Raw genomic sequence first — 26,236 nt, 5'->3', positions numbered from 1 at the left:
GGTGTGAGGAAGGAGAAAAGCCAACAAGTTATTTCTGCCACTTAGAAAAAATAATGTCAGTTAAATAATAAATAAAGTTTCAACTGAAGATGATACGGTAATAACAGGTGGCAATTGCATATTTGATGAATTAATAACCCTTTATAAAAAAATATATACATCTGATAGCAATGACAGAAGTTACGAAAATGTAACAAATTAAGAGACTCCAACATTAGACAACCAAATGATAAACTTATTAGAACGAGAAATTGAGCTTTAAGAAATTTAATTGGCGATTTAAAACATGAAAACAATATAAAAGCCCCGGTATTGATGGCTTTCCTATTGAATGTTTTAAGTTTTTCGGGAAAGAACTAAAATCCGAATATACAGATTTGTCAAATGTAAAAAGTACTTCAGCAAATAACAAAATGAGTATGACAATGAAAAGAGGAGTTATAACTTGTATACCAAAATCAAACAAAGACAGAACATTGATAAAAACATGGAGACCAATAACTTTATTGAGTGCACTCAATAAAATAATTAGTACTGCAAATCTATAAAATCAACATCGGAAATGCTCATTCATAATGGTCAAACAGGATTTATTCCAGGAAGATCTATTTCAGAAAGCACAAAGTTATGCGATATTATCCTTGAATCCAAAAGTCAAAATAAATCAGGATTACTTCTGCTGATAGATTTTGAAAAGGCATTTGATACGGTACAAAGTTGTGGATTTGGACCAGAAATCATAAGGTGGATAAATATACTTACATACGATACTTCATCAACCATAATACAAAATGGGCATCTGAATGTTTTACAAATGAAAGAGGCTGTCGACAAGGAGAGACATTGTCGCCATATATTTTCCTTCTCGTAGCTGAAACCCTAGGATGTATGATTATAAATAATAATAAAATTGAAGGGATTAGTGTTAATGACAAAGAATACAAACTTGGGTAGTATGCTGATGATACTGAATTATATTTAAATGGTAAAGATGAAAGCTTATGTGCAGCTATAGAAACACTTAATACATTCTACAAAATGTCTGGCTTAAAAATCAATGTAGACAAAAAAAAGCAATATGGATATGCTCATGATCAAAAGGATAAAATATTTTACGATTTTATTTTTTATCCGAAATATTTTTGACGGAATACTGTATTACTCTACAACTCTGGGATCAAACAAAAGGTTTTTTTAAAAAACAACCAAAACAAATAGATAAATAGACAGTCAGATGAACATATGTGTAGACATCCATGTTGAACATGCTAAACATACCATATTTAATGCACTCAATTAGAAACAGTGTTTCGAGAAATACATACAGTGACAGTAGCTGTCGAGATATTACTTGAGTTTATTACAAGAATAAAATATCAACATCACAAACGCATACTACATGTTGGTTGGTTGGTTTGTTGTTTTACGCCGCACTCAGCAATATTCCAGCTTTACGACGGCGGTCTATAAATAATCGAGTCTCGACCAGACAATCTAGTGATTGACATCATGAACATCGATCCACGCTATTGGGATCGATGACTTGCATCAACCAAGTCAGCGAACCTGACGACCCGATCGCCTTTTACGACAAGCATAAACGCTTGTTACGGCAAGCATGGCTTGCTGAAGACTTATTCTACCCCGGATCTTCACGGGTCTACTACATATATATGCATAACGTACATGTATACATATGATAATTTATTAAGTATTCTTTTACTAATCAACATCTATAAAAAAATATCTTTGTGATATACATGTAGGCTTACACTCGGTGAAACAGCTAAGCATAATGTGTATGCAATGGCATTAGAGCTAAAACGTATGGGCTGTAATCCACAGCATAATATAATGTTGGTCAGTAATACTCGTTGACCCAAATACAGTGTGTATTCCATAGCATAGTTGACAAATACGAGCATAGTGCTGCGGGTCTCACTCAAATTCCCTCCAAGCTGTTAAACATCTGGAGCACGGATTCAGCCAACCACGAATTCTTATTTTGTCATTGTGTTCTCGTATATATTTTCCTCTGAAATACAAATGTTAAACATGAGTTCAAATAACTTGGTTATATTCAAAATATTTAGCTTACCTAATTATCTATATTAGTAAGGTGACAGGTGACAGTTAACTTCACACATGTTTAATGCAATACAACTTTGATAGCTACCTTAATAAGAATGTTCGAAACACTTCCGGTTTTATAGCAATGGCATCCCTAACGGGTTGGTTTCAATGTCAGCCATAAACTGCCCAGAGATACAAATTCCAATTATAAATGCTCAAGATCATATGTACACACTCTTCAAAGGAAGTGCCATTCACACATACTGACCTTGACCTTCAACGTCATCCAATAACATGCGAGAACATTACTTATTCCACCCTTAGTCAAGCTAACAATATTTCCTGCAAGTATATACAACTACATTGTATATAATCATTTCACGAGTCAATGATCTTTAATGTGACCTTGACACTTGACATAATTTGTTTTGTTTGCAGTTTAACGCCACACTCGGCAACATTCCAGCTATATGACGGCGGGCTGTAAATACTCAGACAATCCAGTGATTGATACACGAGCATCAACTCATGAAATTTGGATACGATGACATGCAACAAATATGGAACATGCAATCAAATAAGCCACAACCATGACAGGTATTGAGTTGATTATTGATATCCTATCATAAGGGATTGGGAAAAGCTTAGATTCTTTACGAATTAATGCGAATTTTCGTGAAATGTGAACAATGTTTCATAATTTGACCTCTTGTAGCGTTCATCCCAAACACTCCCGCCTTACAAATCATGTGTACTAAGGTTCATCAAATTTCATTCATTAATATCCAAGTTATTGTGTACACAATACCTAGTTCATACCGAGCGAACTTGCCCTTCAATGTCATCCACTCAAATGTCAGAAAATATCCCCTTGGGTATATTGGATGTATAGGAGGTATGTCAGTTGTAGTCTCTACTACCTGCTATACTCAAGTGGTTGAGAAAACCATTTGCAGCGGCGGCAGCGGAGCTCAAAACAGAGCAAACACGATAAGCAGACTCCTTACAAAGGGCTGCTTATTTAAGGTAGATAAGAACTGAAATTCGTATCTATTTACCACCAAGATCCCGTGTCTGATAATCCACCTCACTGTAGTACTCTTCCCCATCTGCTTGACAATTTCCTATTAAAGACAAAAAACATCAGATGTTGTATTTCTACATGTTTTTCACATGTCAATTTTCTTGTGAACTCTTCACAATATGTATATAATCGAAAATGACTTTGTCTCGAAACGTAATCTGGGGACGAGTGTAGTTCTTTACATTTTTAACATGTGTGGACTAGACACGGTCCCATTCGCAGACCAAGCACATTTGATTAAACCATTCAAACCCTTACTTGTCAATGTAAACAATATCGAATGAAATACGGAACACACTCGGGATAGCGGAAATATCAACTTAAAAAACAAGTACATAAGTCATTCAAATACGAACGAAACATTACGTAATGGACATCTGTCTTATACGGAACTACTCTACGTAACGCAAGAGGTTCTCTTTACTGTTTGATTGGATTAAGGTTCTATTAAATAAGTACAAATCTCCTAGGGTTGGAAGGGAGGTAGCATTGATATTTAGTCGCATGTTTTCCAAAGGTTCAGCAGTCACATTAATTTCAAGATTTACAGTCACTGAAATGGTTAACCCAAACTCACTCTCTCGCCCACAACAATTATTTCGAGTGGCCATACTTATAGTCTATGTTACACATAAATAACACTATTACCGGCGCCAGAAGTCCCCTGTTCTTCGATGTATACATTAGGGCTGCTTTGGAAATGAACCGACCTGAAATATATGAGATTTAACATAGAAACAAGAAGACAACGTGATCCATAACCTGCTCCATTCCTGTATGCCTTTAAATATATACAAACTATATATGACTGACCATAAATATGTAACACATTTTCCCCGATGGCGTTTCAGAAACTTCCTAAGATAAGATCACTTAATCGTGTATTGAAACAGTATTACAGTACAGTGTATTAAAATCTGGCGGTGCAGGCACCATGTACATACATCAAACAAGGTCAATAATTCCATTAACAAACTTATCCATTAATAACGCATGGAACATGTCATCCTTGTACCCATACCGGTGGCCGGAAGTTTTTTCCTATAAATGATGCTTGTTTCGAACTTGATCAATTACGTATTGCTTAAGGATGTGTATGTTTGCTGTAACTGGAGATACAGTCATTCAACATTGAAAGCCAAATGATCATTTCACTTTTTAGCTACTGTACCTTTCAGGAGTTGTTTCATATCTGGAGGCTGAAAAATACAACAATATTTGATATGTTATTCAAAACGTGAAACAGTCATGAACATATACATAAACCATCATAAACCACATTTGTACGTTTATCTCATTTACCACACACGATGATAACATGTTGCTAAAAACTTTAACAAGAACATAAAGTTACTCTGAAGGCCTTGGTCGAATAAACTACCCTACCTAATTCTTCCAAAACATAGTGAGTGCGTGAGTGAGTGAGTATGGTTTAACGCCGCTTTTAGCAATATTCCAGAAATATCACGGCGGGGGACACCAGAAACGGGCTTCACACATTGTACCCATGTCGGGAATCGAACCCGGGTCTTCGGCGTGACTAGCTAACGCTTTAACCACTTGGCTACCCGACCGCCCCTCCAAAACGTAGATGGAACATGAGAAGGAGACCCATCCCCACCTTTTCCTGGATGTACCAAAGGCTTCCCACAAGAAACATGAATCATTTTCACTTCACTAAATCATGTTGTACCTGACACCACCAACATGTTCAAGCGCCATAATTCTCTTCTACAGAGTTGCGTCCCTTGGCCACGTCATGATTGTGCCAAGAGATACAAATTCCAATTATAAATGCTCAAGATCATATGTTCACACTCTTCATAGTCAGTCTAAAGTATATACAACTACATTGTATATAGTCCTTTCACGAGTCAATGATCTTTAATGTGACCTTGACACTTGACATATTTTATTTTGTTTGCAGTTTAAAGCCACACTCGGCAACAATCCAGCTATATGACGGCGGGCTGTAAATACTCAGACAATCCAGTGATTGACATCACGAGCATCGACTCATGCAATTTGGATACGATGACATGCAACACATATGGCACATGTAATCAAATAAGCCACAACCATGACAGGTATTGAGTTGATCATTGATATTCTATCATAAGGGATTGGGAAAAGCTTAGATTCCTTATGAATTAATACGAATTTTCGTGAAATGTGAACAATGTTTCATAATTTGACCTCTTGTAGCGTTCATCCCAAACACTCCCGCCTTACAAATCATGTGTACTAAGGTTCATCAAATTTCATTCATTAATATCCAAGTTATTGTGTACACAATACCTAGTTCATACCGAGCGAACTTGACCTTTAATGTCATCCACTCAATTTGTCAGAAAATATCCCCCTGGGTATATTGGAGGTGTAGGAGGTATATCAGTTGTAGTCTCTACTACCTGCTGTACTCACGTGGTTGAGAAAACCATTTGCAGCGGCGGCAGCGGAGCTCAAAACAGAGCAAACACGATAAGCAGACTCCTTACAAAGGGGCTGCTTATTTAAGGTAGCTAAGAACTGAAATACGTATCTATTTACCATCAATGTCCCTCGTCTGATAATCGAGCTGACTGAAGTACTCTTCCCCATCTGCTTGACAATTTCCTATTAAAGACAAAAAACATCAGATGTAGTGTTTTCTACATGTTTTTCACATGTCAATTTTCTTGTGAACTCTTCACAATATGAAAATAATCGAAAATGACTTTGTCTCGAAACGTAATCTGGGGACGAGTGTAGTTCTTTACATTTAAAACGTGCGGATTAGACACGGTCCCATTCGCAGATCAAGCACATTTGATTAAACCATTCAAACCCTAAGTTGTCAATGTAAACAATATCGAATGAAATACGGAACACACTCGGGAAAGCGGAAATATCAACTTAAAAAACAAGTACATAAGTCATTCAAATACGAACGAAACATTACGTAATGGACATCCGTCTTATACGGAAACTACTCTACGTAACGCTAAGAGGTTCTCTTTACTGTTTGATTGGATTAAGGTTCTATTAAATAAGTACAAATCTTCTAGGGTTGGAAGGGAGGTGGCATTGATATGTAGTCGCATGTTTTCCTTAGGTTCAGCAGTCACATTAATTTCAAGATTTACAGTCACTGAAATGGTTAACCCAAACTCACTCTCTCGCCCACAACAATTATTTCGAGTGGCCATACTTATAGTCTATGTTACACATAACACTATTACCGGCGCCAGAAGTCCCCTGCTCTTCGATGTATACATTAGGGCTGCTTTGGAAATGAACCGACCTGAAATATATGAGTTTTAACATAGCAACAAGAAGACAACGTGATCCATAACCTGCTCCATTCATGTATGCCTTTAAATATATACAAACTATATATGACTGACCATAAATATGTAACACATTTTCCCCGATGGCGTTTCAGAAACTTCATAAGATAAGATCACTTAATCCTGTATTGAAACTGCCGTGTAAACTGGTTTCGGCAAAAATCTGACGGTACAGGCACCATGTACATACATCAAACAAGGTCAATAACTCCATTAACAAACTTATCCATTAATAACGTATGGAACATGCCATCCTTGTACCCATACCAGTGGCTGGAAGTTTTTTCCTATAAATGATGCTTATTTCGAACTTGATCAATTATGTATTGCTTAAGGATGTGTATGTTTGCAGTAACTGGAGATATAGTCATTCAACATTGAAAGCCAAATAATCATTTAACTTTTTAGCCACTGTACCTTTCAGTAGTTGCTTCATATCTGGAGGCTGAAAAATACAACAACATTCGATAGGTTATTCAAAACGGAAACAGTCATGAACATATTCATAAACCATCATAAACCACATATGTACGTTTATCTCATTTACCATGTTGCTAAACACTTTAACAAGAACATTAAGTAACTCTGAACGCTTTAACCACTTGGCTACCCGACCGCCCCTCCAAAACATAGATGGAACATGAGAAGGAGACCCATCCCCACCTTTTCCTGGATGCCCCAAAGGCTTCCTACAAGAAACATGAATCTTTTTCACTTCACTAAATCATGTTGTACCATCATGATTTCGATTCGAATTCCGGTTCACCCCGATTACGTTTCTAGGTTTGTCAGCATCAAACCCGTGCTCGTTGGTTTTACCAAAGTGGTAAACGTCTGAGACCTTCATCACTTTGCCCTTTCCTCCCAAACTAAGCTGACACGACGTGTCAGGTTCGGGTCCTATCGTAGGACTCGATCCATCTCATCCCAGGCATGTTCGATGGGTGAGAGGTCTGAGAAAGAGCCGTTCATGGCAGTACAGCAATGTTATGTTGTGGGCGGGCATTATCCTGCTGCGACGTGACGTGACGTTCCTGCATTTGCAGAAATGGTAGAACATGATCTCAAACGATGTCGTCTCGGTAGTGTACGCCATTCAAATTCTCCCATGAGTTGATGCCACCCAATACCATACAATTACACTTCCACCCCCCAACCTGACAGTATTCAGTAACGCAATCGTCGCTAAAACGTTCTCCTTGACGCCTGTATACCCTTGTATGACCTCTGGAGCTGTGCTGATTAAACCTGGGCTTATCTGTGAACGGTAACGTCGGGACCGGATATTGTGTTTATCAACCGGAAGCGTGTGGTTCTACGACTAATTGGTCACAACCCAGGATTTGTCCGAGCTGTTAATGTGGCAGTTTGGTATCGATTCCATTGATGCATCAACCGAATAATGTTGTCTTGTTGACGTGACGTCTCGCGTGGACGACCGGCCCGTGGCAGTACATGAGTGTTGTCCTTCTGCAGATAACGTCTCCAAAGAAAAGATATTGTGTTTCGTGGAACATTAAAATGTCTGGCAACTTCCTTTTGCGACATTCCTGTTTGCAGCATGCCCACGATTTATGGTTAAACTAAAGTGTTCTCATGAGCAAAATGGTTGTGACAATTAGATAAATGGATAACTAAAAATCATTAAACAACAAACAAACAAATATAAATGGACCAGTGAAAATCAGTGATGACACCAGGTGTTCGCGAAAAGGGCAAGCAGGTCCTGTCCTACATTGAATTGGGCTGTGAGCATTAAAGATTACATACTTGGCTTATGAACACCTCGTCTGGCTAGACGCTCAATCGTAACAACAAGAGCTGAGGCTAGAACGACAGCGACAAATGATACGACGATTGTAGCATTCATGAACATACGACTGGGGAAAGCTGAAAGACAAAAGAAATACTGTGAATCACCAGAGAGCGAAATAGTACTGAGCCACAACGTATCATTATTTGCGGATTATCAAACATACATTATATTATACATATATACATCTGATGATATGCGCCGTGCTATTTGTTTGTGTACTTTACCTTTGACAGCGATGTAGACGGAAGTCGAGCTGGAACCATATCTAGCCACTCCTCGATAGTCCACCATCGCGTTGATGACTGTGAGCACGTAGGTGCCGGTAGCGTCGAGGTCAACGTTGTCGAGAGACAGAAGGACCATGCCACCATCAACATCTGCCTGAAAACTCTCTGTGGCCTTCGTCCAGGTCAGGTTCAAGGGCTGAGGGTTACTGTCCGCCGAACAGTTGATGAACACCCTGTCCCCCTCTGTCACTGTGTGTTCTCCTTGACAGGAGACATCTGGAGGGTCTGGAATACATGGTGAGCTTATACTACATTCCTTCGTAACTATACAGACATTTATATAATCATATATATGAATGAATGTTATCGTTGACATTAGTTATGCATACGGGTGTTTCCAACGATTGCGTGAGCAGATTTTCGCTACATTCAGCCATATCGCGATGGGTGACACAAACTATGTACACGTACTTTGCATATTGTACTCATAACACATTAACTTCTTGTTTGACAATAACACAATGTATTGATAAAACCACATGAAGCGTCATACAATCTCCCTTCTTGAATAATGTCATATCAAAAATCAAACCGAGGAGGCAGGTCTATGCTTGAACATTTGCATTTGTGATGACATTAGGAGGAGCTGCAATACCAATGACTGTTTCTGACCTTGACCATGACAATTTCCTCAACCAAACAAAAGGGGAAACTCACAAAGAATGTTGACTAAGATGGATGATGCTCGTGCTATCGGACGGAGTCCGTTGTCTGCGACACACTTGAGTTCTCCTTGATCTCCTCGTTGGGCACTTAGTGTAAATGTGTCCCCATTTCCAACTTCCATCTCTTTAAAATACCAGGTGAAGTTTTCAACCCGAGGATGGGCGTTGTCTACGACACACTTGATATCTAGCTGATCGCCCAGGTGGACATCCAAGATTTCCTTTGATGGCTCCAGGTGTGTTTCAGCAGCAACTGCCAAACAAGTTTCCAAACAATAATTATTAGTTAAAAATTATTTTAAGAGACACTTGGTTATTTAGCATTGATGTCCACCCAACCGGATATAATTTAGTTGTGTATCATTGTTATCATTAAATATATGTAATACAAAAGATATCAGAACTATATGCGGTGGTTATTGGATTAGGAATATTTATATATTACATACAAAATACCGGACAAATAGGTCTGAAGAAATGAATTTTGCCAATAACCTATGCATACGTATTAGATGGTTTAGCTATCATTGTTATCATTAAATATATGTCATACAAAAGATATCAGAACTATATGCGGTGGTTATTGGGTTCTGGTAAATGGCAATTTATTAAACATGAGAAAAGATTAACATGACACATTCTTACATGAACAGCGGACACTGGCTCCAGTTTTGCAGTTTCCGTTCCGACCCCATCCATCATGTTTACACTGACCAAGACTGTTTTCATTGCCAAGGCAAGACTGCACTCTCAACACAATGTCTACATCTCTCTGAGGTGTCCCCACACGTGCATGCTCACTGGAGAATCAATGTGTGTATATATGTATTAACCTGAAACAAACTTGGATAAAAATTATTTTTCGGATGAATACCATTATATACTCCCCGAATACCAGTTAAAGTTCAGGTAACTCCGTATTTGTGGAGATTTTCATTCCACGCAGGTACGTATATAACTTAGGTACGTACATATTTCCTGTAATGCCACCATGGTTATAATGCCACTTTTCACAGAATGGGTTTCTACTGTACAACATTACCTGGTTAAAATGCCACCCTGGTAATAAAGCCATTTTCTATTCATCTTGTTACATAAAAATGGCAGTTGCAGTTAATCTTTTGGAGATAATTCCTTTTTCTAATTCAACAACCTAATTTCACTCATCTCTGAGCATATCTAAGTTGTTTTACAGCGAATCTTCAAACAGATAATCATTATTTTTCTTAAAATAACAAACAAACTAGTTTGATGTTAATGACATAATTCTTTTCTGTAATAACGTCTTCAATCGCCGTTGGTTCATTTTCAAACAAATATTACGTTGGAAATGGATGTTTAATCATCCTTGGTTTTAATGCTAACCTTGGTGTATTGCAATATATTCCGCTGGACAAAATGTGGCATTGTAAACAGGGAGGACTGTATGTATAAAGTTGGAACTAACGGGGATAAAAAATACATTGATACTTCGTGATTGAAGCAACCGGCGATATCACCAACTGTGTATACACCAGGGAATGCCTGCAGCATAAGGACTTCCTAACCTTCATACTCAGGAAAACATTCTCAAATTGAAGGTAAACGGGCTTCTTCCCATACAATTAAATGTATCGAGGGCCGCAATGTTTAAATGAGATCTATGATAAACTCTCGTTCAGAGGGCCTTTTTGCCCGGTTGTTCACAGTTTTGATACTAAGAGACATTTCAGTTCTTAAAGGAAATTGTAAAGCAGATCGAACCATCGGGTCCTCTTTTTCTTTTGTGTAAAGCATAACAAGATAAGTGTGTACATTACTGTCAGCACTTACATAGGCTGTCCAGTCATTCTACAAGCCACTTTGGCAGCCATGTCGTCAAACGTATCGGCACACACACCACCCCATGTACTGTTGTAAGCAACTTCTAATATCTCTTCTGCAGGCGAGGATAGAATCATTCGAGCTGTTGAATATATTAAAAAATAAGTTTTATAAGAAACGAGATACAATAGTTTAAACTTTGGTGTGGTTTTGTATTCATCAAGTTATCGGTTTGAATTGAAATGAATCAAATTACCCACACTAACCAGACATTTAATCATGTTTTCAGTTCCTTTCAGCAGATTAAAACGACCATGCAAAACATACAGCAGCACCAATTCATGTCCAACCATCAATGTAATCAAGAAAGCAGCTCTTTGTCTTTGCCCAAGCTGCAGTCCTGGCAAATGTGTGTCATGTCAACATAGGATCCCTTAAGCAATACAGTAAACTACGGTTATAACGAACAGGTTTATAGTGAACTGACCGATATAACGAACTTATTTTTTAGTCCCGGCCATTTGCTGTATATATGCTGTATATATGCTTATAACGAACTACGGTTACAACGAACCAAATTATTGGTCCCTTTGAGTTCGTTATAACCGTAGTTTACTGTAATTGTAAAGAGAACCTTCAAGCATCCCCAATTTTCCAGTGATCACGGATCGAAGAATATCGACATTTTATAATTGAAAAACCCTTTCAGCATACATCCCACCTGCACCAATGTTACCTTCAGTACAAACGAGTCCTGTGAATGTTGCACATGACTCCTCTCCCCAGCCAGAGTGAGCACAAAACTCCAGTGACTCTTCATTTCCTGTACATGTTATGTTCTGTAGCCATATAAACATGTCGGATCCACGTTTCGGATCCATGGCAGTATTGTAGGCACCGGTCCTACAATGTAGATAATGCTGCCAATTAGAGTTCAAAGGAGTTAAACACTGAAACCGCGTTGTTTTGTTCCCTCCAGTGTGGAATTCACACATTTTGGATAATTACTTTTGGATATTGTCTTTATTATTGAAAAAGACCATTCTGTGTACCAAGCAATGTGGTTATCCGGAAGAATTTAATCGGAAAGGTACCATCCGAATTTATGTGATTAATTAGATATTCTTCAAAATCATTCTTTTATTTTAAGGGGTATTGACTTGTACGTTAAATTTTCTGGACATGACATTGTCATGATTCTTACCCATACATATGTAGAGTGTAGATAATGCTGCCAATTAGAATTAAAAAAGTTAAACACCGAAACCATCAGGACATTATTACCACTGTAATCCAAGTTTCTTGCATGCTACCCGAGCCTCGACGACCGAAAACGAATCACCACACACATAGCCCCATTTGTTGCTATGTAAAACGGACAGGTGCTTGACTCCAGGGGTGATTGTTGTAACTAAACGGAGGCTGAAATCTGGAACAAATGGGATTATTAATAATACTTCAATGACAGGTCTTGCATAGAATAATGTATCATTTTAGACATTTTGTTCCCTGGTGAAGTAGGCCTTTTTGTAATGAGAAAGCAAATCATGCAGAGACATATCACATTATCAACAATTAATATCGAAAGTTTATACAAATTTTATAATTATTTTGAACAGACGTTGCGTTGTCACCACTAATGTTATAAATCTGCACCGATAATTATATAATCTAATCTTCAATTCAAAATACGAAGCAGCATAACCAAGTCATGAAGTAGTATGATGTCACCATGACTTTACAATGTCATTCATATTTGTGGAATGTTTGAGTAAAACTCCAGTTGACGTTTTCCTCAACACATATATTCTGTACTATGTATTCTATTATTCGTTATCTGACATCACAAACCTCAGGAAGGAGTCTCGAGTTCACCGTCTATCAACTCTAAAGAGCACGATAAATAGCAATAGTCACATCAAAGACAACGACAATATTTTCAATACCTTCAAGACATGTGACAAGTATAGAGGCATAGCAATGCCATGTCTTCGTGCAAGCATTGATTTCACCCTCAGTACCATCACATCGCACATATGCCCGTCTTACATGAAGCAAGTATACCAAGGACCCTTCTCTGTAATATACAGGTGAGGTGAATTAAGGTTTAACGTCGCCTTCAAGATTGTTGCACTTATATAGCGACGTGCATCACTCAATACATTCAAAACAATCCAAAAAGGATGAATAATATGTTAATTATAACATAATCTGATGCTATACACAATTGAGGTTAAGACCCATGAGGGAGAGATGAGAAATGTTCTGAAATGTCCAAAACGACACACAATACAATTTGACAGAACACTGTAAACACCGTTCAGATAGTAGGTTGAGTAGGGGAAAATCTGCAGAACAGAACGGGTCATAATACCTTACCAGGAATATGAAAGTAACCTCATATTGGCAACAATGGGATATTTAATTCAAAGAATCTAGAATAGAAACAAGGGCACACAGGAATATTGATACTATATTTGATATGTTAGATATGAATCATTTGAAGGAATTACTAGAGATCTAACATGAGGTTTTCTTTATAGATCAAGATCGTCCATCTCAAAAGGATATATGCACCTGAGAAAAACATATATTTATCCTAAAATGCTGAATTTATCAAAAACAGATAATAGGGTCTTTGACTTTTTATCTAATCTTAACACAATCGCCAACATTTGAGAAAGTTTTTAAAAAAATCATTTGAGCAGTTAATGAAACGTTTTCGTTGGTCTTAAGTTTATGTATACAAATGACCGAATATCCAGTTAAAACGACAAAAAAGTGTTTAACCATCTTACGCCTGAAAACCCAGCATCCTGCACGCAACCGAGCCAATCCTATCAGCAGAGGTGTAGCCGGTATAACACACATACTCCCACTGTTTGTCATGATATGCTTGAAGTATACCAGTTGATGGGCGGGTACCAAGTAGCCTCAGAGGGGTGGTGACTGGAAGGACATATTATGAGATAAGTAATTTTGATATCTGTGAATTTGATTATATTATATGGTATATTTTTAAGTTCGTAAAACAAGAAAACTTGACAGGGTATGTTCATGCATTTGTTCTTGAGCCATGTGACAATGACGGACTTAAAAAAAATATATATATTGTAAACTGTGTAAATAACAAGATGAGTTTTGAAAGGAAAGCACACTATTTCTGTCGATGCATCTCCGGTGCTCTAGTAGCGTGTATCGGGGTTACTTTTGTCTATGGCAACAATGAAGGCTCAGTGTACAGTTGCAAAGTGCTACCGCCGCACCTTTTCCAATGACAAAAACTGCCTGCACCTGTCTGCTTACAAAATGTTACACAGGGCTGTATTTGAAACGTTTACACTGGGCACGAGCCACCAAAACGTCTTCAGTTTACTTATTTCACACACTGCTAAACCGCTGTTTTGAAGCATGGAGTCATGGAAACAATAAATCAATGTCAGCCCTGACACAAGCAATTGCACCTGACATACTCTGAAACGGACGGTCATTCATTATTGATGAGTAAGATCAGTGAGATCAGTTATAACAAGTCACTAAGACTACAGCGTCGAATTGTAAAGCACTGCATGTTTACTCACAAGAGCAAACGACGCCAACATCTTTATAGTGATAACAATTGTGCGTCCCCCATGGCCGGTGCTTGCAATCATCTATGTCCCATTCCTGCCCAGCACAGACCACGTCATCCAAGTGAATAGGACCCGTTCCATCTACAACGTTCGCCAGTAGCGTTGCTCCTGACCTACAAACATGCACTTGTTGTTTTACAAATGATTAAAATTGAAAAGACATTCTTGAAGATTAATCACACACAACTGATGAAGATATAGGTTTAATGAATAGCAACTGTAATTTCACGTTTGTGTGGATTGAACATCGCTACACATTTTGTATTCTCCAGCACAACTGATGTTCTCACAAGCTGTGCGTATGTTCGTTTTTAATATTCTGGCTGCAAAAATAAATTTTGTTATGAACAGAAATATCGCGCCCGGAGCGACTGTTTACCGAGGCATTTCTAACAAGGGGGTCAAGGAAGGTTGGTAAAAAGTATGTTTCAACCATGTTTGAGTTATTGATGAGTACAAAATAAATATCTTAGTACAATGTCAATCTGTAGAATCTGATCAGAGGCTTATTTTTTTTAAAAAGAAAAGTACAAATATTGAATTTTAAACGGTAGAGTTTCTGGTTGGGTAGAAACCCATTGTCTGCTTGTTTATGCATTTAATACTGAATTGGAAACGGGACAATATAGTTCTGGTTGATACTGTCGCTCGGTGACTTGGTTGAAGCGTGTCATGGTATCAAATTGCGGGGATCGATGTTCATGATATCAATCACTGGATTGTCTGGTCCAGACTCGATTATTTACAGACCGCCGTCATATAGCTGGAATATTGCTGAGTGCGAACCAAAACCAAAAAGCAAGCAGGTTTACCTAATATCCACACATGTTTTTACATTTTTTTGTTTCTATTTGAAGAATTTGGTTGACTTCTTGTAAACGGTACTGTTAACTTCTGTAAGATGATAATGTAATAAATTCAGATGAAGTATCTGTGTCTGTATTAAACGCCTTTTGTTCAAAATAATGTTAAGATCCTTCAGAACGTTAATATGCTTCAGAAAGTGTATCGATGGAAGACACACAGACGTCGCTATTTAAGTGCAATAACTCTTAAAAAGGACGTTAAACCATTTCATATTACTTCAATAAAAAACTATTTTAGCATACCATAAGAATAATGTAACTCACTTTGCATATCCTAACGTGTGACAGGCTACCTTGGCACTGTTATAGCTGAAGTAGTCATTACATACGGTCCCCCATGATCCGTTATGATAAACCTCCAGTCTTCCCCATGCTGCGGTGGTATTTGTACTGCCAATCAGACGCAGCAGAGTACCTGCATCTGATAAGATTAAAACAGGTTATGTGCACAGTCGCACACAAAGACATGCAGTTGATAAATTAACCCACGAACGAATGATAGTAAAAAAGAAGTTGATTAAATTAGGAAAGAAGTAAACTTGAGTGATTACTTCATGAAATACCTTTTCAATTCATATTGGGCCTGTTTTACAGAAAAGGGCAACACAACAAATCATAATACAATTTACGTTGGACTAAACAAATGCACTCATATATTATTATTATTATTCAACAATAAACATATGGACGTTATTTTCTATACAATATATACAAATATTAGACAACGTTGTATTTCTGCTGGTTAGAATCATCAATAATTTAACAAAGATCCCAATGAATAAAATGTTAAACATATTAAAACTTCTTATCCCATGACCAGCAGCCTAAGAGAAAAAAACAGAGACAAGGTTGGTCACAGTTGTCATCCCTGCTTAACACCCTGAAAAGCATAAAACGAACCAGTTGTTACATCATTTAGTCTCATAAACGTAACGTCTTGGTATAAGCTTTCAGCAAATTGTGCCATTTTACCTGAGACATCAATTGGTGCAACAGTTTCGATCGACTGTGTCAAAGGCAATTTTTTATATCAACAAAACAAAAACAATTATGAGCTTCCTGGTAATTACAACATTACAGACGTATAAATGACCGATACAATTTCTGTGGGATCTCATTGTCATTATTCTCCAAAGTCAGTATGCTCTAACTATGTTCTTATTCCCGTCCATATACCTTCTCAGGTAATGAATAAAGAGATATGTTTTTATATGATAACAACTTACAATAGTCTTGTATGTCCCTCATTCCTCTGAGAGGGTGATACAAAAACTGCAAAGCAATAGCTTGCTATGCGTTGCATTGACTTTATGCAATGGGATTCTGACTGGTAATCCATCAAGACCTACAGTCTTTTTTTTGTTGGTTTTATGCATTACATCATCATTTACTTTCTGTGGGGACACGGGCCTTACACAGCCTGTACGTGACATATACGGTGACCCTGATCAAAGTACTGCTGCCAATGTAGTTATCAATCTTGTGTACGAGTAGTCAATGGTCAAAACGTAGGAGCGTCACTATCCGCCGACCAATCACCTGTAATGACTTCTCTTTTGACTGCTATTGTGCTTGTTACGCCCACTGAAATCTGTTTCGGTAGATAGTCGAGACTGGTCTATGGCGTTGAAGTTTTGTATTAACTTCAACTGGGTCGATGTTTCTGCTGGCTGACTGAAGTCCACGAGTTTCATCATAAGCTTAGAGCCATTTATCAATTATGCTGAGACAAGATATAAAAGATATGGTTTTGCCAAGACCTAAGCCACCCCACCACCAACAACAACTGTGTTGCAAAACGAACATATTTCTTGAACGTATCTTTACTTATAAGATGAAAAATCTCTGCACTTGTACACCTCAGACGCAATTCAAAATTAACATATCATTTTAGTTTCAGCAAAATCAACACGCTATCGTGTCACTGGATTTTCTGGTTAATCTACCACTTGATTGTCTGGTTTGTTTACAGGCCGTGGCGGATGCTACCAGTATGGCAGGACATGCTTACCCGTCAAGCGAAAACCTGGTTTCACGGCGATCCATTCATTTAATTGTCCCTGCTATTTTGTTTGTTACGGTTAATGGAATCTGTTTCGGTTGACACTCGAGACTGATTATTCTCTGGCGTTGACTTTTTGTATGTCTTTAGGATTGACATTGATGAATTTACTCTTGTTTGAAGAATCAAATTTACATTCTCTCGTTGATTAAATTTCACAGATTTAGAAGTTTAAACTGTTTTAAGTGATGACTTCGCTCTAACTTCCTGTTTATGTTTACCAAGCTTCCTTTTCACCCACATAAGTGCACTTCTCAGGAAACATATTTACGAATACACCCTTTGTTAGAATATGTCTTATCTTTTCGACAAACGCAACTCCACAGCTTTTGCAGTTCGTCCACCCAATAGGGTTTCTGTCAGAGGCGGGTAAACGCCACCTCACGATTATTGCACTTATATAGGGCTCGTCACTGTATGGCTGAGATACTGCCGATGTGACGTAAAACTTTAACTCACTCACTCACTCACTCACTCACTCACTTATATAGGAACGCGTGTGTGTGTGCGTGTGTGTGCATGCAAACGTGCGTGCTTCTCCTATTCGACTGATATTCGGCCGCCAAAATACGCGTTACCACATATAAGTGGCCATATCTAAGCTCATAGAGCAGTTAGGACGGTTATTCTGGTGTCTATGGCTAGGTTTGAGGGGTAAAAGATTTCATTTTTGCTTCAAGCAAAAATGAAATTTGGCGGCCATTTTGAAAAAAAGGTGATAACACCAAAAAAGCTGCCACCGCTGCAATGCTATCACACATTTTCCAACTCTAGGGGTCCATACCTTGCCAAAATACGCTATGAGCATTATTCCCCTAACTTGATACCGGTGACCCTCTGGACCCATTGGACTACTGATGGTGTATGTGTTATGCAAGTGCCCGTGAATCTGATTTGCACATCTAATCTAATATATATCATACAACTCATCCATATTTGACTTATAGCCTGGTCATATACACTTTATTAAACATGTTTAGATTTGGGGATGCTGTGTTTAGGTAGTGTTTAGGCTATGAGGTGATAGCTCATTTCGTGTGTTTAGAGCCTAAACGTGTTTCGACAGAACACACCAAATGTTCATACCGTTTAGGATTGAAACACACTCCTAATCATGTCTTGTATGTGTTAACATTCTCAACTCATTTTACAGTGTAATTTAAGTAGTAAATTATACTAATTAAATAAGTAATATTTACTATATCTTCAGCATCTTCGTGTAACCCACCAGGCAGGATAGTAAATTCTCTGTTTACTAAGCTTCTCGACGCTGTTACTACATAAGTTCACTATACTGTTTTCTGAGAGTAGCAAACATCAAATGGTAAAATGTGTGATCTAGTTGATCGTGCCCCTTATGGTACCCGGAAAATCTATCTGATGACAGTGATAGAAAGTTCTGCGCTTTTAAATTAAATACAATCACTCTGTCACTCTGTCACTCAGTGATAGAAATCAGATGGTGTGAAATCGTGTTTAAGACTCTTACCGGCAGTGGCACATATTATGGAAATCCCGATGATACACAATACAGAACGCAACATTCTGGTATGTGTCCCAGAAGAGAATGTGCTACTATTGCGAACCTCGGACCCTGCGCATGTAGTTATCAATGTTTAATTGATAGTGATATTAAAGGAAAGCGAATAATGTGTATCAATGACGCAGAGAAATAAATACAAAGAGGAAAGTCCCAGCAAAGGAAATACATTATACAGTTGACCTCACATTGAAGATGGGCAAGTCATAACAATGCCTGGTAGATAACGTACAACATTTTCCTCTTTCACTTGTCCCGTCATTTTAATGATACTGATCACTGTACAGCTCCCTACGCTGTCTCGTACATGCCTGAAGTGAACTTTATAACTTTCAGGCTGTCGTCGAAGGCATTAGAAGAATATATACATACACAATACATGTACCACACGCAATGACATTCAGAGGACATGCAGTGTTGTAACATAATACTTCATGCAAGATATGTTATGTTATCTAAATTTTTTAATATTAACTTTACAAAAGTGACTTAAATTCTTAACAGTCCTATTTTTTAGTGGAAAATAGCAAGACAAAATTCGGAATGTTGGGCTATTTACAATAATATAATGGGATACAAATATTTCTCTGTTTGTTAACGGGGTGATTAAATGATAATAAAACTCATATGCCTTGTCTCTGTTTTCAGATAATGGACGTAATCTATTTGTGCTAATGGAATTTAGTTTCATCTGCCTTTTTCAATTTGAAGTGGATAATTTGAAGTTCGAAAATGACATACTGGTATTCCATATTTAATATCCAAAATTTTAAGATATGATTCAGAATATTAATCAGATTTAAATACCTTATATAAAGTATATGTATGTGGATCAGTTGTGCATTTATATCCACAGTTTGACGAACATTCATTCAGTCAACGAGAAATACTGCATATGAGTCTTCCAATGGCGATTTTTAGTCTGTCCCACTCTTGCAGCAGGGGGCATGGGTGGCCCAGTCGCCTGAGGCGCCGCGATTCGCTGTGCAGAGTTGCCTCCCTTGGGCACGCCAGAAACCTATGATTGTGGGTTCGAATCCCGGTTCGCCCCGATTATGTTTTCTAGGTTTGTCAGCACCATTCCCGTGTTCGTGGGTTTCACCGAAGTGGTAAACGCCTGAGGCCTGCATCACTTCGGGCTTTCCTCCCACATTAAGCCGACACGCCGTGATATAACTGGAATACTGTTAAAAGCGGCGTTAAACCCAACTCACTCACTCACTCTTGCAACACCTGGCCAAGTTCATGACACGTGACCAGCCACGACTACCCAAGTATCGACGTCGTGTTCACCATTGACATGTCTTGACTATATGACAATTTGTAATTGGTGGCACAACACGTGGCTGTCGACCATGGAGATTAGCTGCATATTGACGACTTCTAATCGTCTGACCCGTAACTCCTACTCCAGTAGTCTGATGAATGTTTGCAGCAATTTGATTCGCCGTTGAGCTTGAATTTGTAGAGCCTTGTTTCGAATCTTGTCGTTGACCTGCGGCGCCTTGAATGGGGTCCCTCCTTAACATTTGGGGTTTGTTGCGACCCGTTTTATAATCTGCTCATCACAGACTGTGAAACATAGAACATATTGGGGGCGGCCGGGTAGCCTAGTGGTTAAAGCGATCGCTCGTCACGCCGAAGACCCGGGTTCGATTCCCGACACGGATACAATGTGTGAAGCCCATTTCTGGTGTCCCCCGCCATGATATTGCTGGAATATTGCTAAAAGCGGCGTAAATCCGTATTCACTCACTCACTCACTAGAACATATTGGCCACTGCGCGCTGACTTCTGTCAGTTTCCAGCATACGTAGACGCTCCGCGCGTTGCAGAGGTCGCATCACTTGTTCATACACAAACAATGAATGGAATCAAGTAAATCACGAGTGTTTTACGAGCAGAATCCATAAGATTGACAGAAATAATGGTCCACAGAGATCTATCGACCTTCCTTGAAAGTGTCAAAATCAGCAATGACAACCTACGTACGTGTCGTGCAAACTATAGGATGTGTTGTGGTTTTAGGTTTTACAGACATGAACGTTCTTGCATAGGAACAACTTGCCTTGTCGTCAACACTTATCTTTATCCTAATACTTACTAATATCAACATGTATATTTCCCTTCTTTATAAGAGTATATTATCATGTGTAGTTTTGTCAATAGATGCCCCCACCGCGAAACAAGAAATATCAAGGAATAAAATAAAAAAATGCACACAAAAAACAAAGTAGGCATTCCACTCGCATCTGTCGATTTGTATTTCAATTATAATTTATGCTTTCGCGAATTATGTTTGTTTGTTTGTTTGTTGTTTAACGCCGCACTCAGCAATATTCCAGCTATATGACGGCGGTTCGCGAATTATTATGTGATATGGTGATAACATTTAGCTTCTCAATATCTACTTTAAACACATATCCACGATATGTCTTTATTGCATAGTTTTCGCAATTTTCCTTCTTGTTGTGTTGTATCCAAGAATTCATAATAGTGTTGTCACAGAGTGACTTAACTGCACTCTGGACAACGCAATGTTAAAGAATTGTAGCTTCTGAACAACATCCCTTTTGTACAGTATTGAGAAAATATCGTTTAGGAAATCTGGACTATTTAACATGATGTAATCCATGCGTAACAGCGGTCAGTTGAACCATTGTCTAACACAGCATTTCACATTATGACATTTATAGCCTTAATCCATTTTTCCCCGGCCGTGTCTGTATTCACATCCATAAGCCCCATGGCCAGGGCAACGCCATTGTCTCTTTGTCTGTCTATTGTTGTCCTATAGTGTATATATATGTTTACATCTTTACTGTTAGTCAGTCTGGTATTCCGACAGCACCTGTATGTACAGCCGCGAGTAGGATACGCCTGCTTGCTGGACTTCACTTGTACTTGTTGCGTTGGAATCTCCGCTCGACATATTTCTATTAGTAATTGTATTTGTTTGTATTATTGCCGACTAAAGAAGTTTGGACACTGAGCTTATTTCCCCGTCAACATACGCGTTGACAACTGGTGTTAGAATCCGGCTGGAGTAACTTTTGAGCTTACTCCCGATCCAGTAACCTCTCCACTTGCCTACCATCTACATACGTGTATATATCGAGGATGAATCCCCAAGTCCTGTGTCTACCCCATGAAATCGTTAGCGTCCTGATCAACATGGATCTCCAGCACCTTCATCTTGAATGGACCATCCAAGAAAGTATGGACAACCTTCAAGTGAACCTAAAATGGAGGAAACAGCCAGCAGCCACAGTGAGTAATGTCATAATAAAGTCGACAACCATGAAGTCACGGGCCAAAATTGAGCGAGATAGGAAACGCCATAACAGTTATATGAAGAGAAAATGTGCCCAAATCCATGCTGATGAATGTACCTCGCTGAGCACCACAAACGTACATACAGTCAGTACAGTTGCCAAGTGTATCAGCAAGAAGGCAACACCTACGTATAGTGATGCGTCATGTCAATCTGAGAAGTCCCCATCAGTTAACACTGGGACTATGACGAACCCGGTCTCGTTTGCCAGTGTTGGTTCTCAGACCTCAACTAAAATGGAAACTGCAACGTCAGTGTTGAAATCTAAAACAACTACACAGTCGCCTCCTAACCAACCCAGTTCTACCCGAATTACAGAAAGAGTTCTTAAGCGGCGAGTCAAGAACAACAAACCCGAATTTCTCATCAAATGGCAGAATCTACCCAACAACAAAAACACCTGGATCCCTGAGGCTAAACTTGACAGTGTCGCCGTAGCATACCTGGACACTAATGAAAAATGTGTACCTGGGCCTAAACCGTATGAAGAATCCCCATATGATGCCCACGTGGCCTACATGCAGGCACACCGGGCCAGAGTGCAACAGGTCGTTCGCATTCGGGATAATTATTTTTAATATTATGATAACTGACAATTTCACGTTATATTTGAACATTTGAATAGCGACTTATCTCGACATGAGGACATGTCTTTCTCGAGAGGGCGGCAATTGTCACAGAGTGACTTAACTGCACTCTGGACAACGCAATGTTAAAGAATTGTAGCTTCTGAACAACATCCCTTTTGTACAGTATTGAGAAAATATCGTTTAGGATATCTGGACTATTTAACATGATGTAATCCATGCGTAACAGCGGTCAGTTGAACCATTGTCTAACACAGCATTTCACATTATGACATTTATAGCCTTAATCCATTTTCCCCCGGCCGTGTCTGTATTCACATCCATAAGCCCCATGGCCAGGGCAACGCCATTGTCTCTTTGTCTGTCTATTGTTGTCCTATAGTGTATATATATGTTTACATCTTTACTGTTACTTAGTCTGGTATTCCGACAGCACCTGTATGTACAGCCGCGAGAAGGATACGCCTGCTTGCTGGACTTGTCTCAACGCCGATTATGAACCTCACGTTTCTACTCTTATCAAATTCGTGGCCGGGTTAGTCGCGCAAGGTTGCACCAGTACTACAGCGCCCGTGGGGATTCCGAGTGAGAGTTCCGCGAAAGAGGAAAGCCTGAACAGAGGAAATACACTGAACGCATGTAGTTGACCTCATTTTAACCCTACAATGCAAGTGAGATAACGTACAACCTTTTCCTCTTTCACTTGTCCCGTCATTTCAATAACACTGGGGCGGTCGGGCCAGTGGTTAAAGGTGAGGTGAGGTGAAATGGGGTTTAACGTCGCGTCCAAGATTATTGCACTTATATAGCGACGTGCATGTACGTGCGTGTGTGTTTGTGTGGCTGCTTGTACTAGTCCGGACTGATGCCGATTTATAGTGCTAGCTCACTGAGATACCATGCCGCAGTTTAACATGAATACCCCACTCAGACACAGTATACTGACTCCGAGCCGACCAGACCTTGTTTTAGCCCCTTAATGCCGAGCGCCAGACAGGGTAACAACAAGTACCATCTTTTAACGTCTTTTGGTATGACGCGGCCGGGGATCGGACCCCGGACCTTCCGCTCTCCGGGCGGACGCTCTACCACTAGACCACTGAGGTGGTCCTAGTGGTTAAAGCGCTAGTAGTTGTGTAAAGGGTCTGTGCAGATGCAACTATAGCAGGCGTTTATAATGTTATCGGAAGCCATTGTTAAACGCTGTGATGGTTGGGGCTGTGTTTCCATACCCAATGGTATGGTGTGAAAGGATATGATAATATTGAGGTATCGAAGGAATCAAACAGCTGATTTGTATCTTATATTGACCAATCAGAAGTAATTATTATTCAGTGTATTGGTAGTGCGGTATTTAGTTCGCGCCTTAAGTACCCGGGAACATGTGATACGCTGTAACATTCTCACTGATGTATGAAATCCGTAAAGTCTGAGCATATACAAAAAGTTCAATCACAACAAAAACTCATAATATAATCATGATTTAACTTTCAAAATCATGAAAACTTCAATGTATGTATGGTCACTACAATTTTATTTTTTCGTCCGTATTTCACCGCCTTGCACATAAATGATAAAACGTTATAGCCTCAAAATAAGTGCCAAATTAAATATCTATTAAATCCTTGTCAAAAAGAAAGCATCACTAAACTTTCAAATCAATTATGTCTAATCATGTATCTTGAGAAGTTGATGTTGCGTTCAAATTCATATTTTTAATTTGTTATGATCGAATTTTTCCGTCCCTAGACTTGCTTTGTAAGCAGACTGTTGGTAACAGAGACGCAAATGAGGAAAGCCAACTTTGGTCAATGAACTTCTCAAGGAACGGTAAAAAGACATATAAACTTACAACTGACAAACTGATTGGTAATAATGAAGAGAAACCAATAGATACAGAGAAAATCACATAGACATAAGAGCAGATATCTATGTTGAACATGCTAAAAATATATCTTTAACACTCAATAAGAAACACACATACACTGTTTCGAATAACAGATAAATATTCGCCACGATTAAATTAGTGGAGTTTATAATGAATTATCCATAAAGGTTCTTCGCACACATACATACTACACGTGTGGGCATAACGTACAGGAATCCACATGAGGATTTATTGAGTAATATTTTACTGATCAGCATGTATGCAAAACTTACACGCAGTGAAACACATAAGGCCAGTATGTATTCAATAGCATTGTAGATAACGTGAACGGGCTGTATTCGACAACATAATATAATGTAGGGAAGTATTACTTGTTGATCCAGATACAGGGATCCCATAGCCTGATGTTGGCAAATACATCTATGCACCTATAGCGTGTATTCCACAGCGTAGTGTTGACAATACTAGCATAGTGTCGCAGGTCTCACTCATGTGACGACAAAAACACCCCCAAACATCTGGAGCACAGATTCAGCCAACCACGAATTCTTGGTTTGTCATTATGTTCTCATATATATTTTTCTCTGAAATAAAGCTGTGATACATGAGTTCCTTTTTATCTATATTAGTTATTTAACATTATGTTAACAATAGTGACCAAATCTGAATGTTGTAAAGTATGGTGTCTGCATTGTACCAATAAGTCTTTCTGTGCGTGAAACCCTACAGGTAAACAGAAAGTTGTTTGCATTTGATCAGAAACATCTATGATGAACCATTTTAACTTAACCACGTCAGGTGAAAGGTAATTTTACACACGTCCGTTGCAAAACCACTTTGAAGAAGAAAAAGTCATTTGCATACAGCTACCTTAAAATACTTCCGGTTGAATTCTATTACGTCCGGTTCCAAATTCTAATGCTAAATTCTTAAGATACTCTGCACACAAGCTTAATGGGCGTCTACTTTAAACCGAGTGACCTTGACAATCAACGTCATCCAATCACACGCGAGAACATTTAGCCATGCTAACAATACTTCTTGCAACTATATTCAAGTGATACCACAAATGAACTACCTTTTAGGTGAACTTGACATTTGAAACAATCATGACATAATATATTTCGCTTGTTGTTTAACGCCACACTCACTAATATACCAGCTACATGACGGCGGTCTGTAAACACTCGAGTCTGGACCAGACCGCATAGTGATTGACACCATGAGATTGGACCCACGCAATTGGGATGCGATTATATGGAACCACCCA

General features: G+C 38.7%; 1 protein-coding gene across 1 annotated transcript; it reads right to left on the bottom strand.

Annotated features, from left to right (window-relative positions):
- Positions 1-1,578: 1,578 nt before the first annotated feature.
- On the bottom strand, positions 1,579-13,097 carry LOC124138338. The gene is made up of 15 exons (XM_048389303.1): positions 13,004-13,097; positions 12,342-12,486; positions 11,794-11,960; positions 11,067-11,199; positions 9,900-10,054; positions 9,247-9,507; positions 8,527-8,814; positions 8,257-8,376; positions 6,904-6,931; positions 6,379-6,440; positions 5,708-5,773; positions 4,329-4,356; positions 3,806-3,867; positions 3,132-3,197; positions 1,579-2,035 (listed from the first exon to the last, which is right to left on the bottom strand). The coding sequence occupies exons 3-15, from the start codon at positions 11,936-11,938 to the stop codon at positions 2,001-2,003; spliced, it is 1,449 nt and encodes a 482-aa protein (XP_048245260.1). The 5' UTR covers positions 11,939-11,960; positions 12,342-12,486; positions 13,004-13,097; the 3' UTR covers positions 1,579-2,000.
- Positions 13,098-26,236: the final 13,139 nt, after the last annotated feature.

The sequence above is a fragment of the Haliotis rufescens genome, unplaced genomic scaffold (genome assembly GCF_023055435.1).
Source record: "Haliotis rufescens isolate VD_foot unplaced genomic scaffold, xgHalRufe1.0.p SCAF_8, whole genome shotgun sequence".
NCBI lineage: Eukaryota > Metazoa > Mollusca > Gastropoda > Lepetellida > Haliotidae > Haliotis > Haliotis rufescens.
The sequence above is the reverse complement of the archived record's forward strand: the minus strand, read 5'-3'. Positions and strand labels throughout refer to the sequence as shown.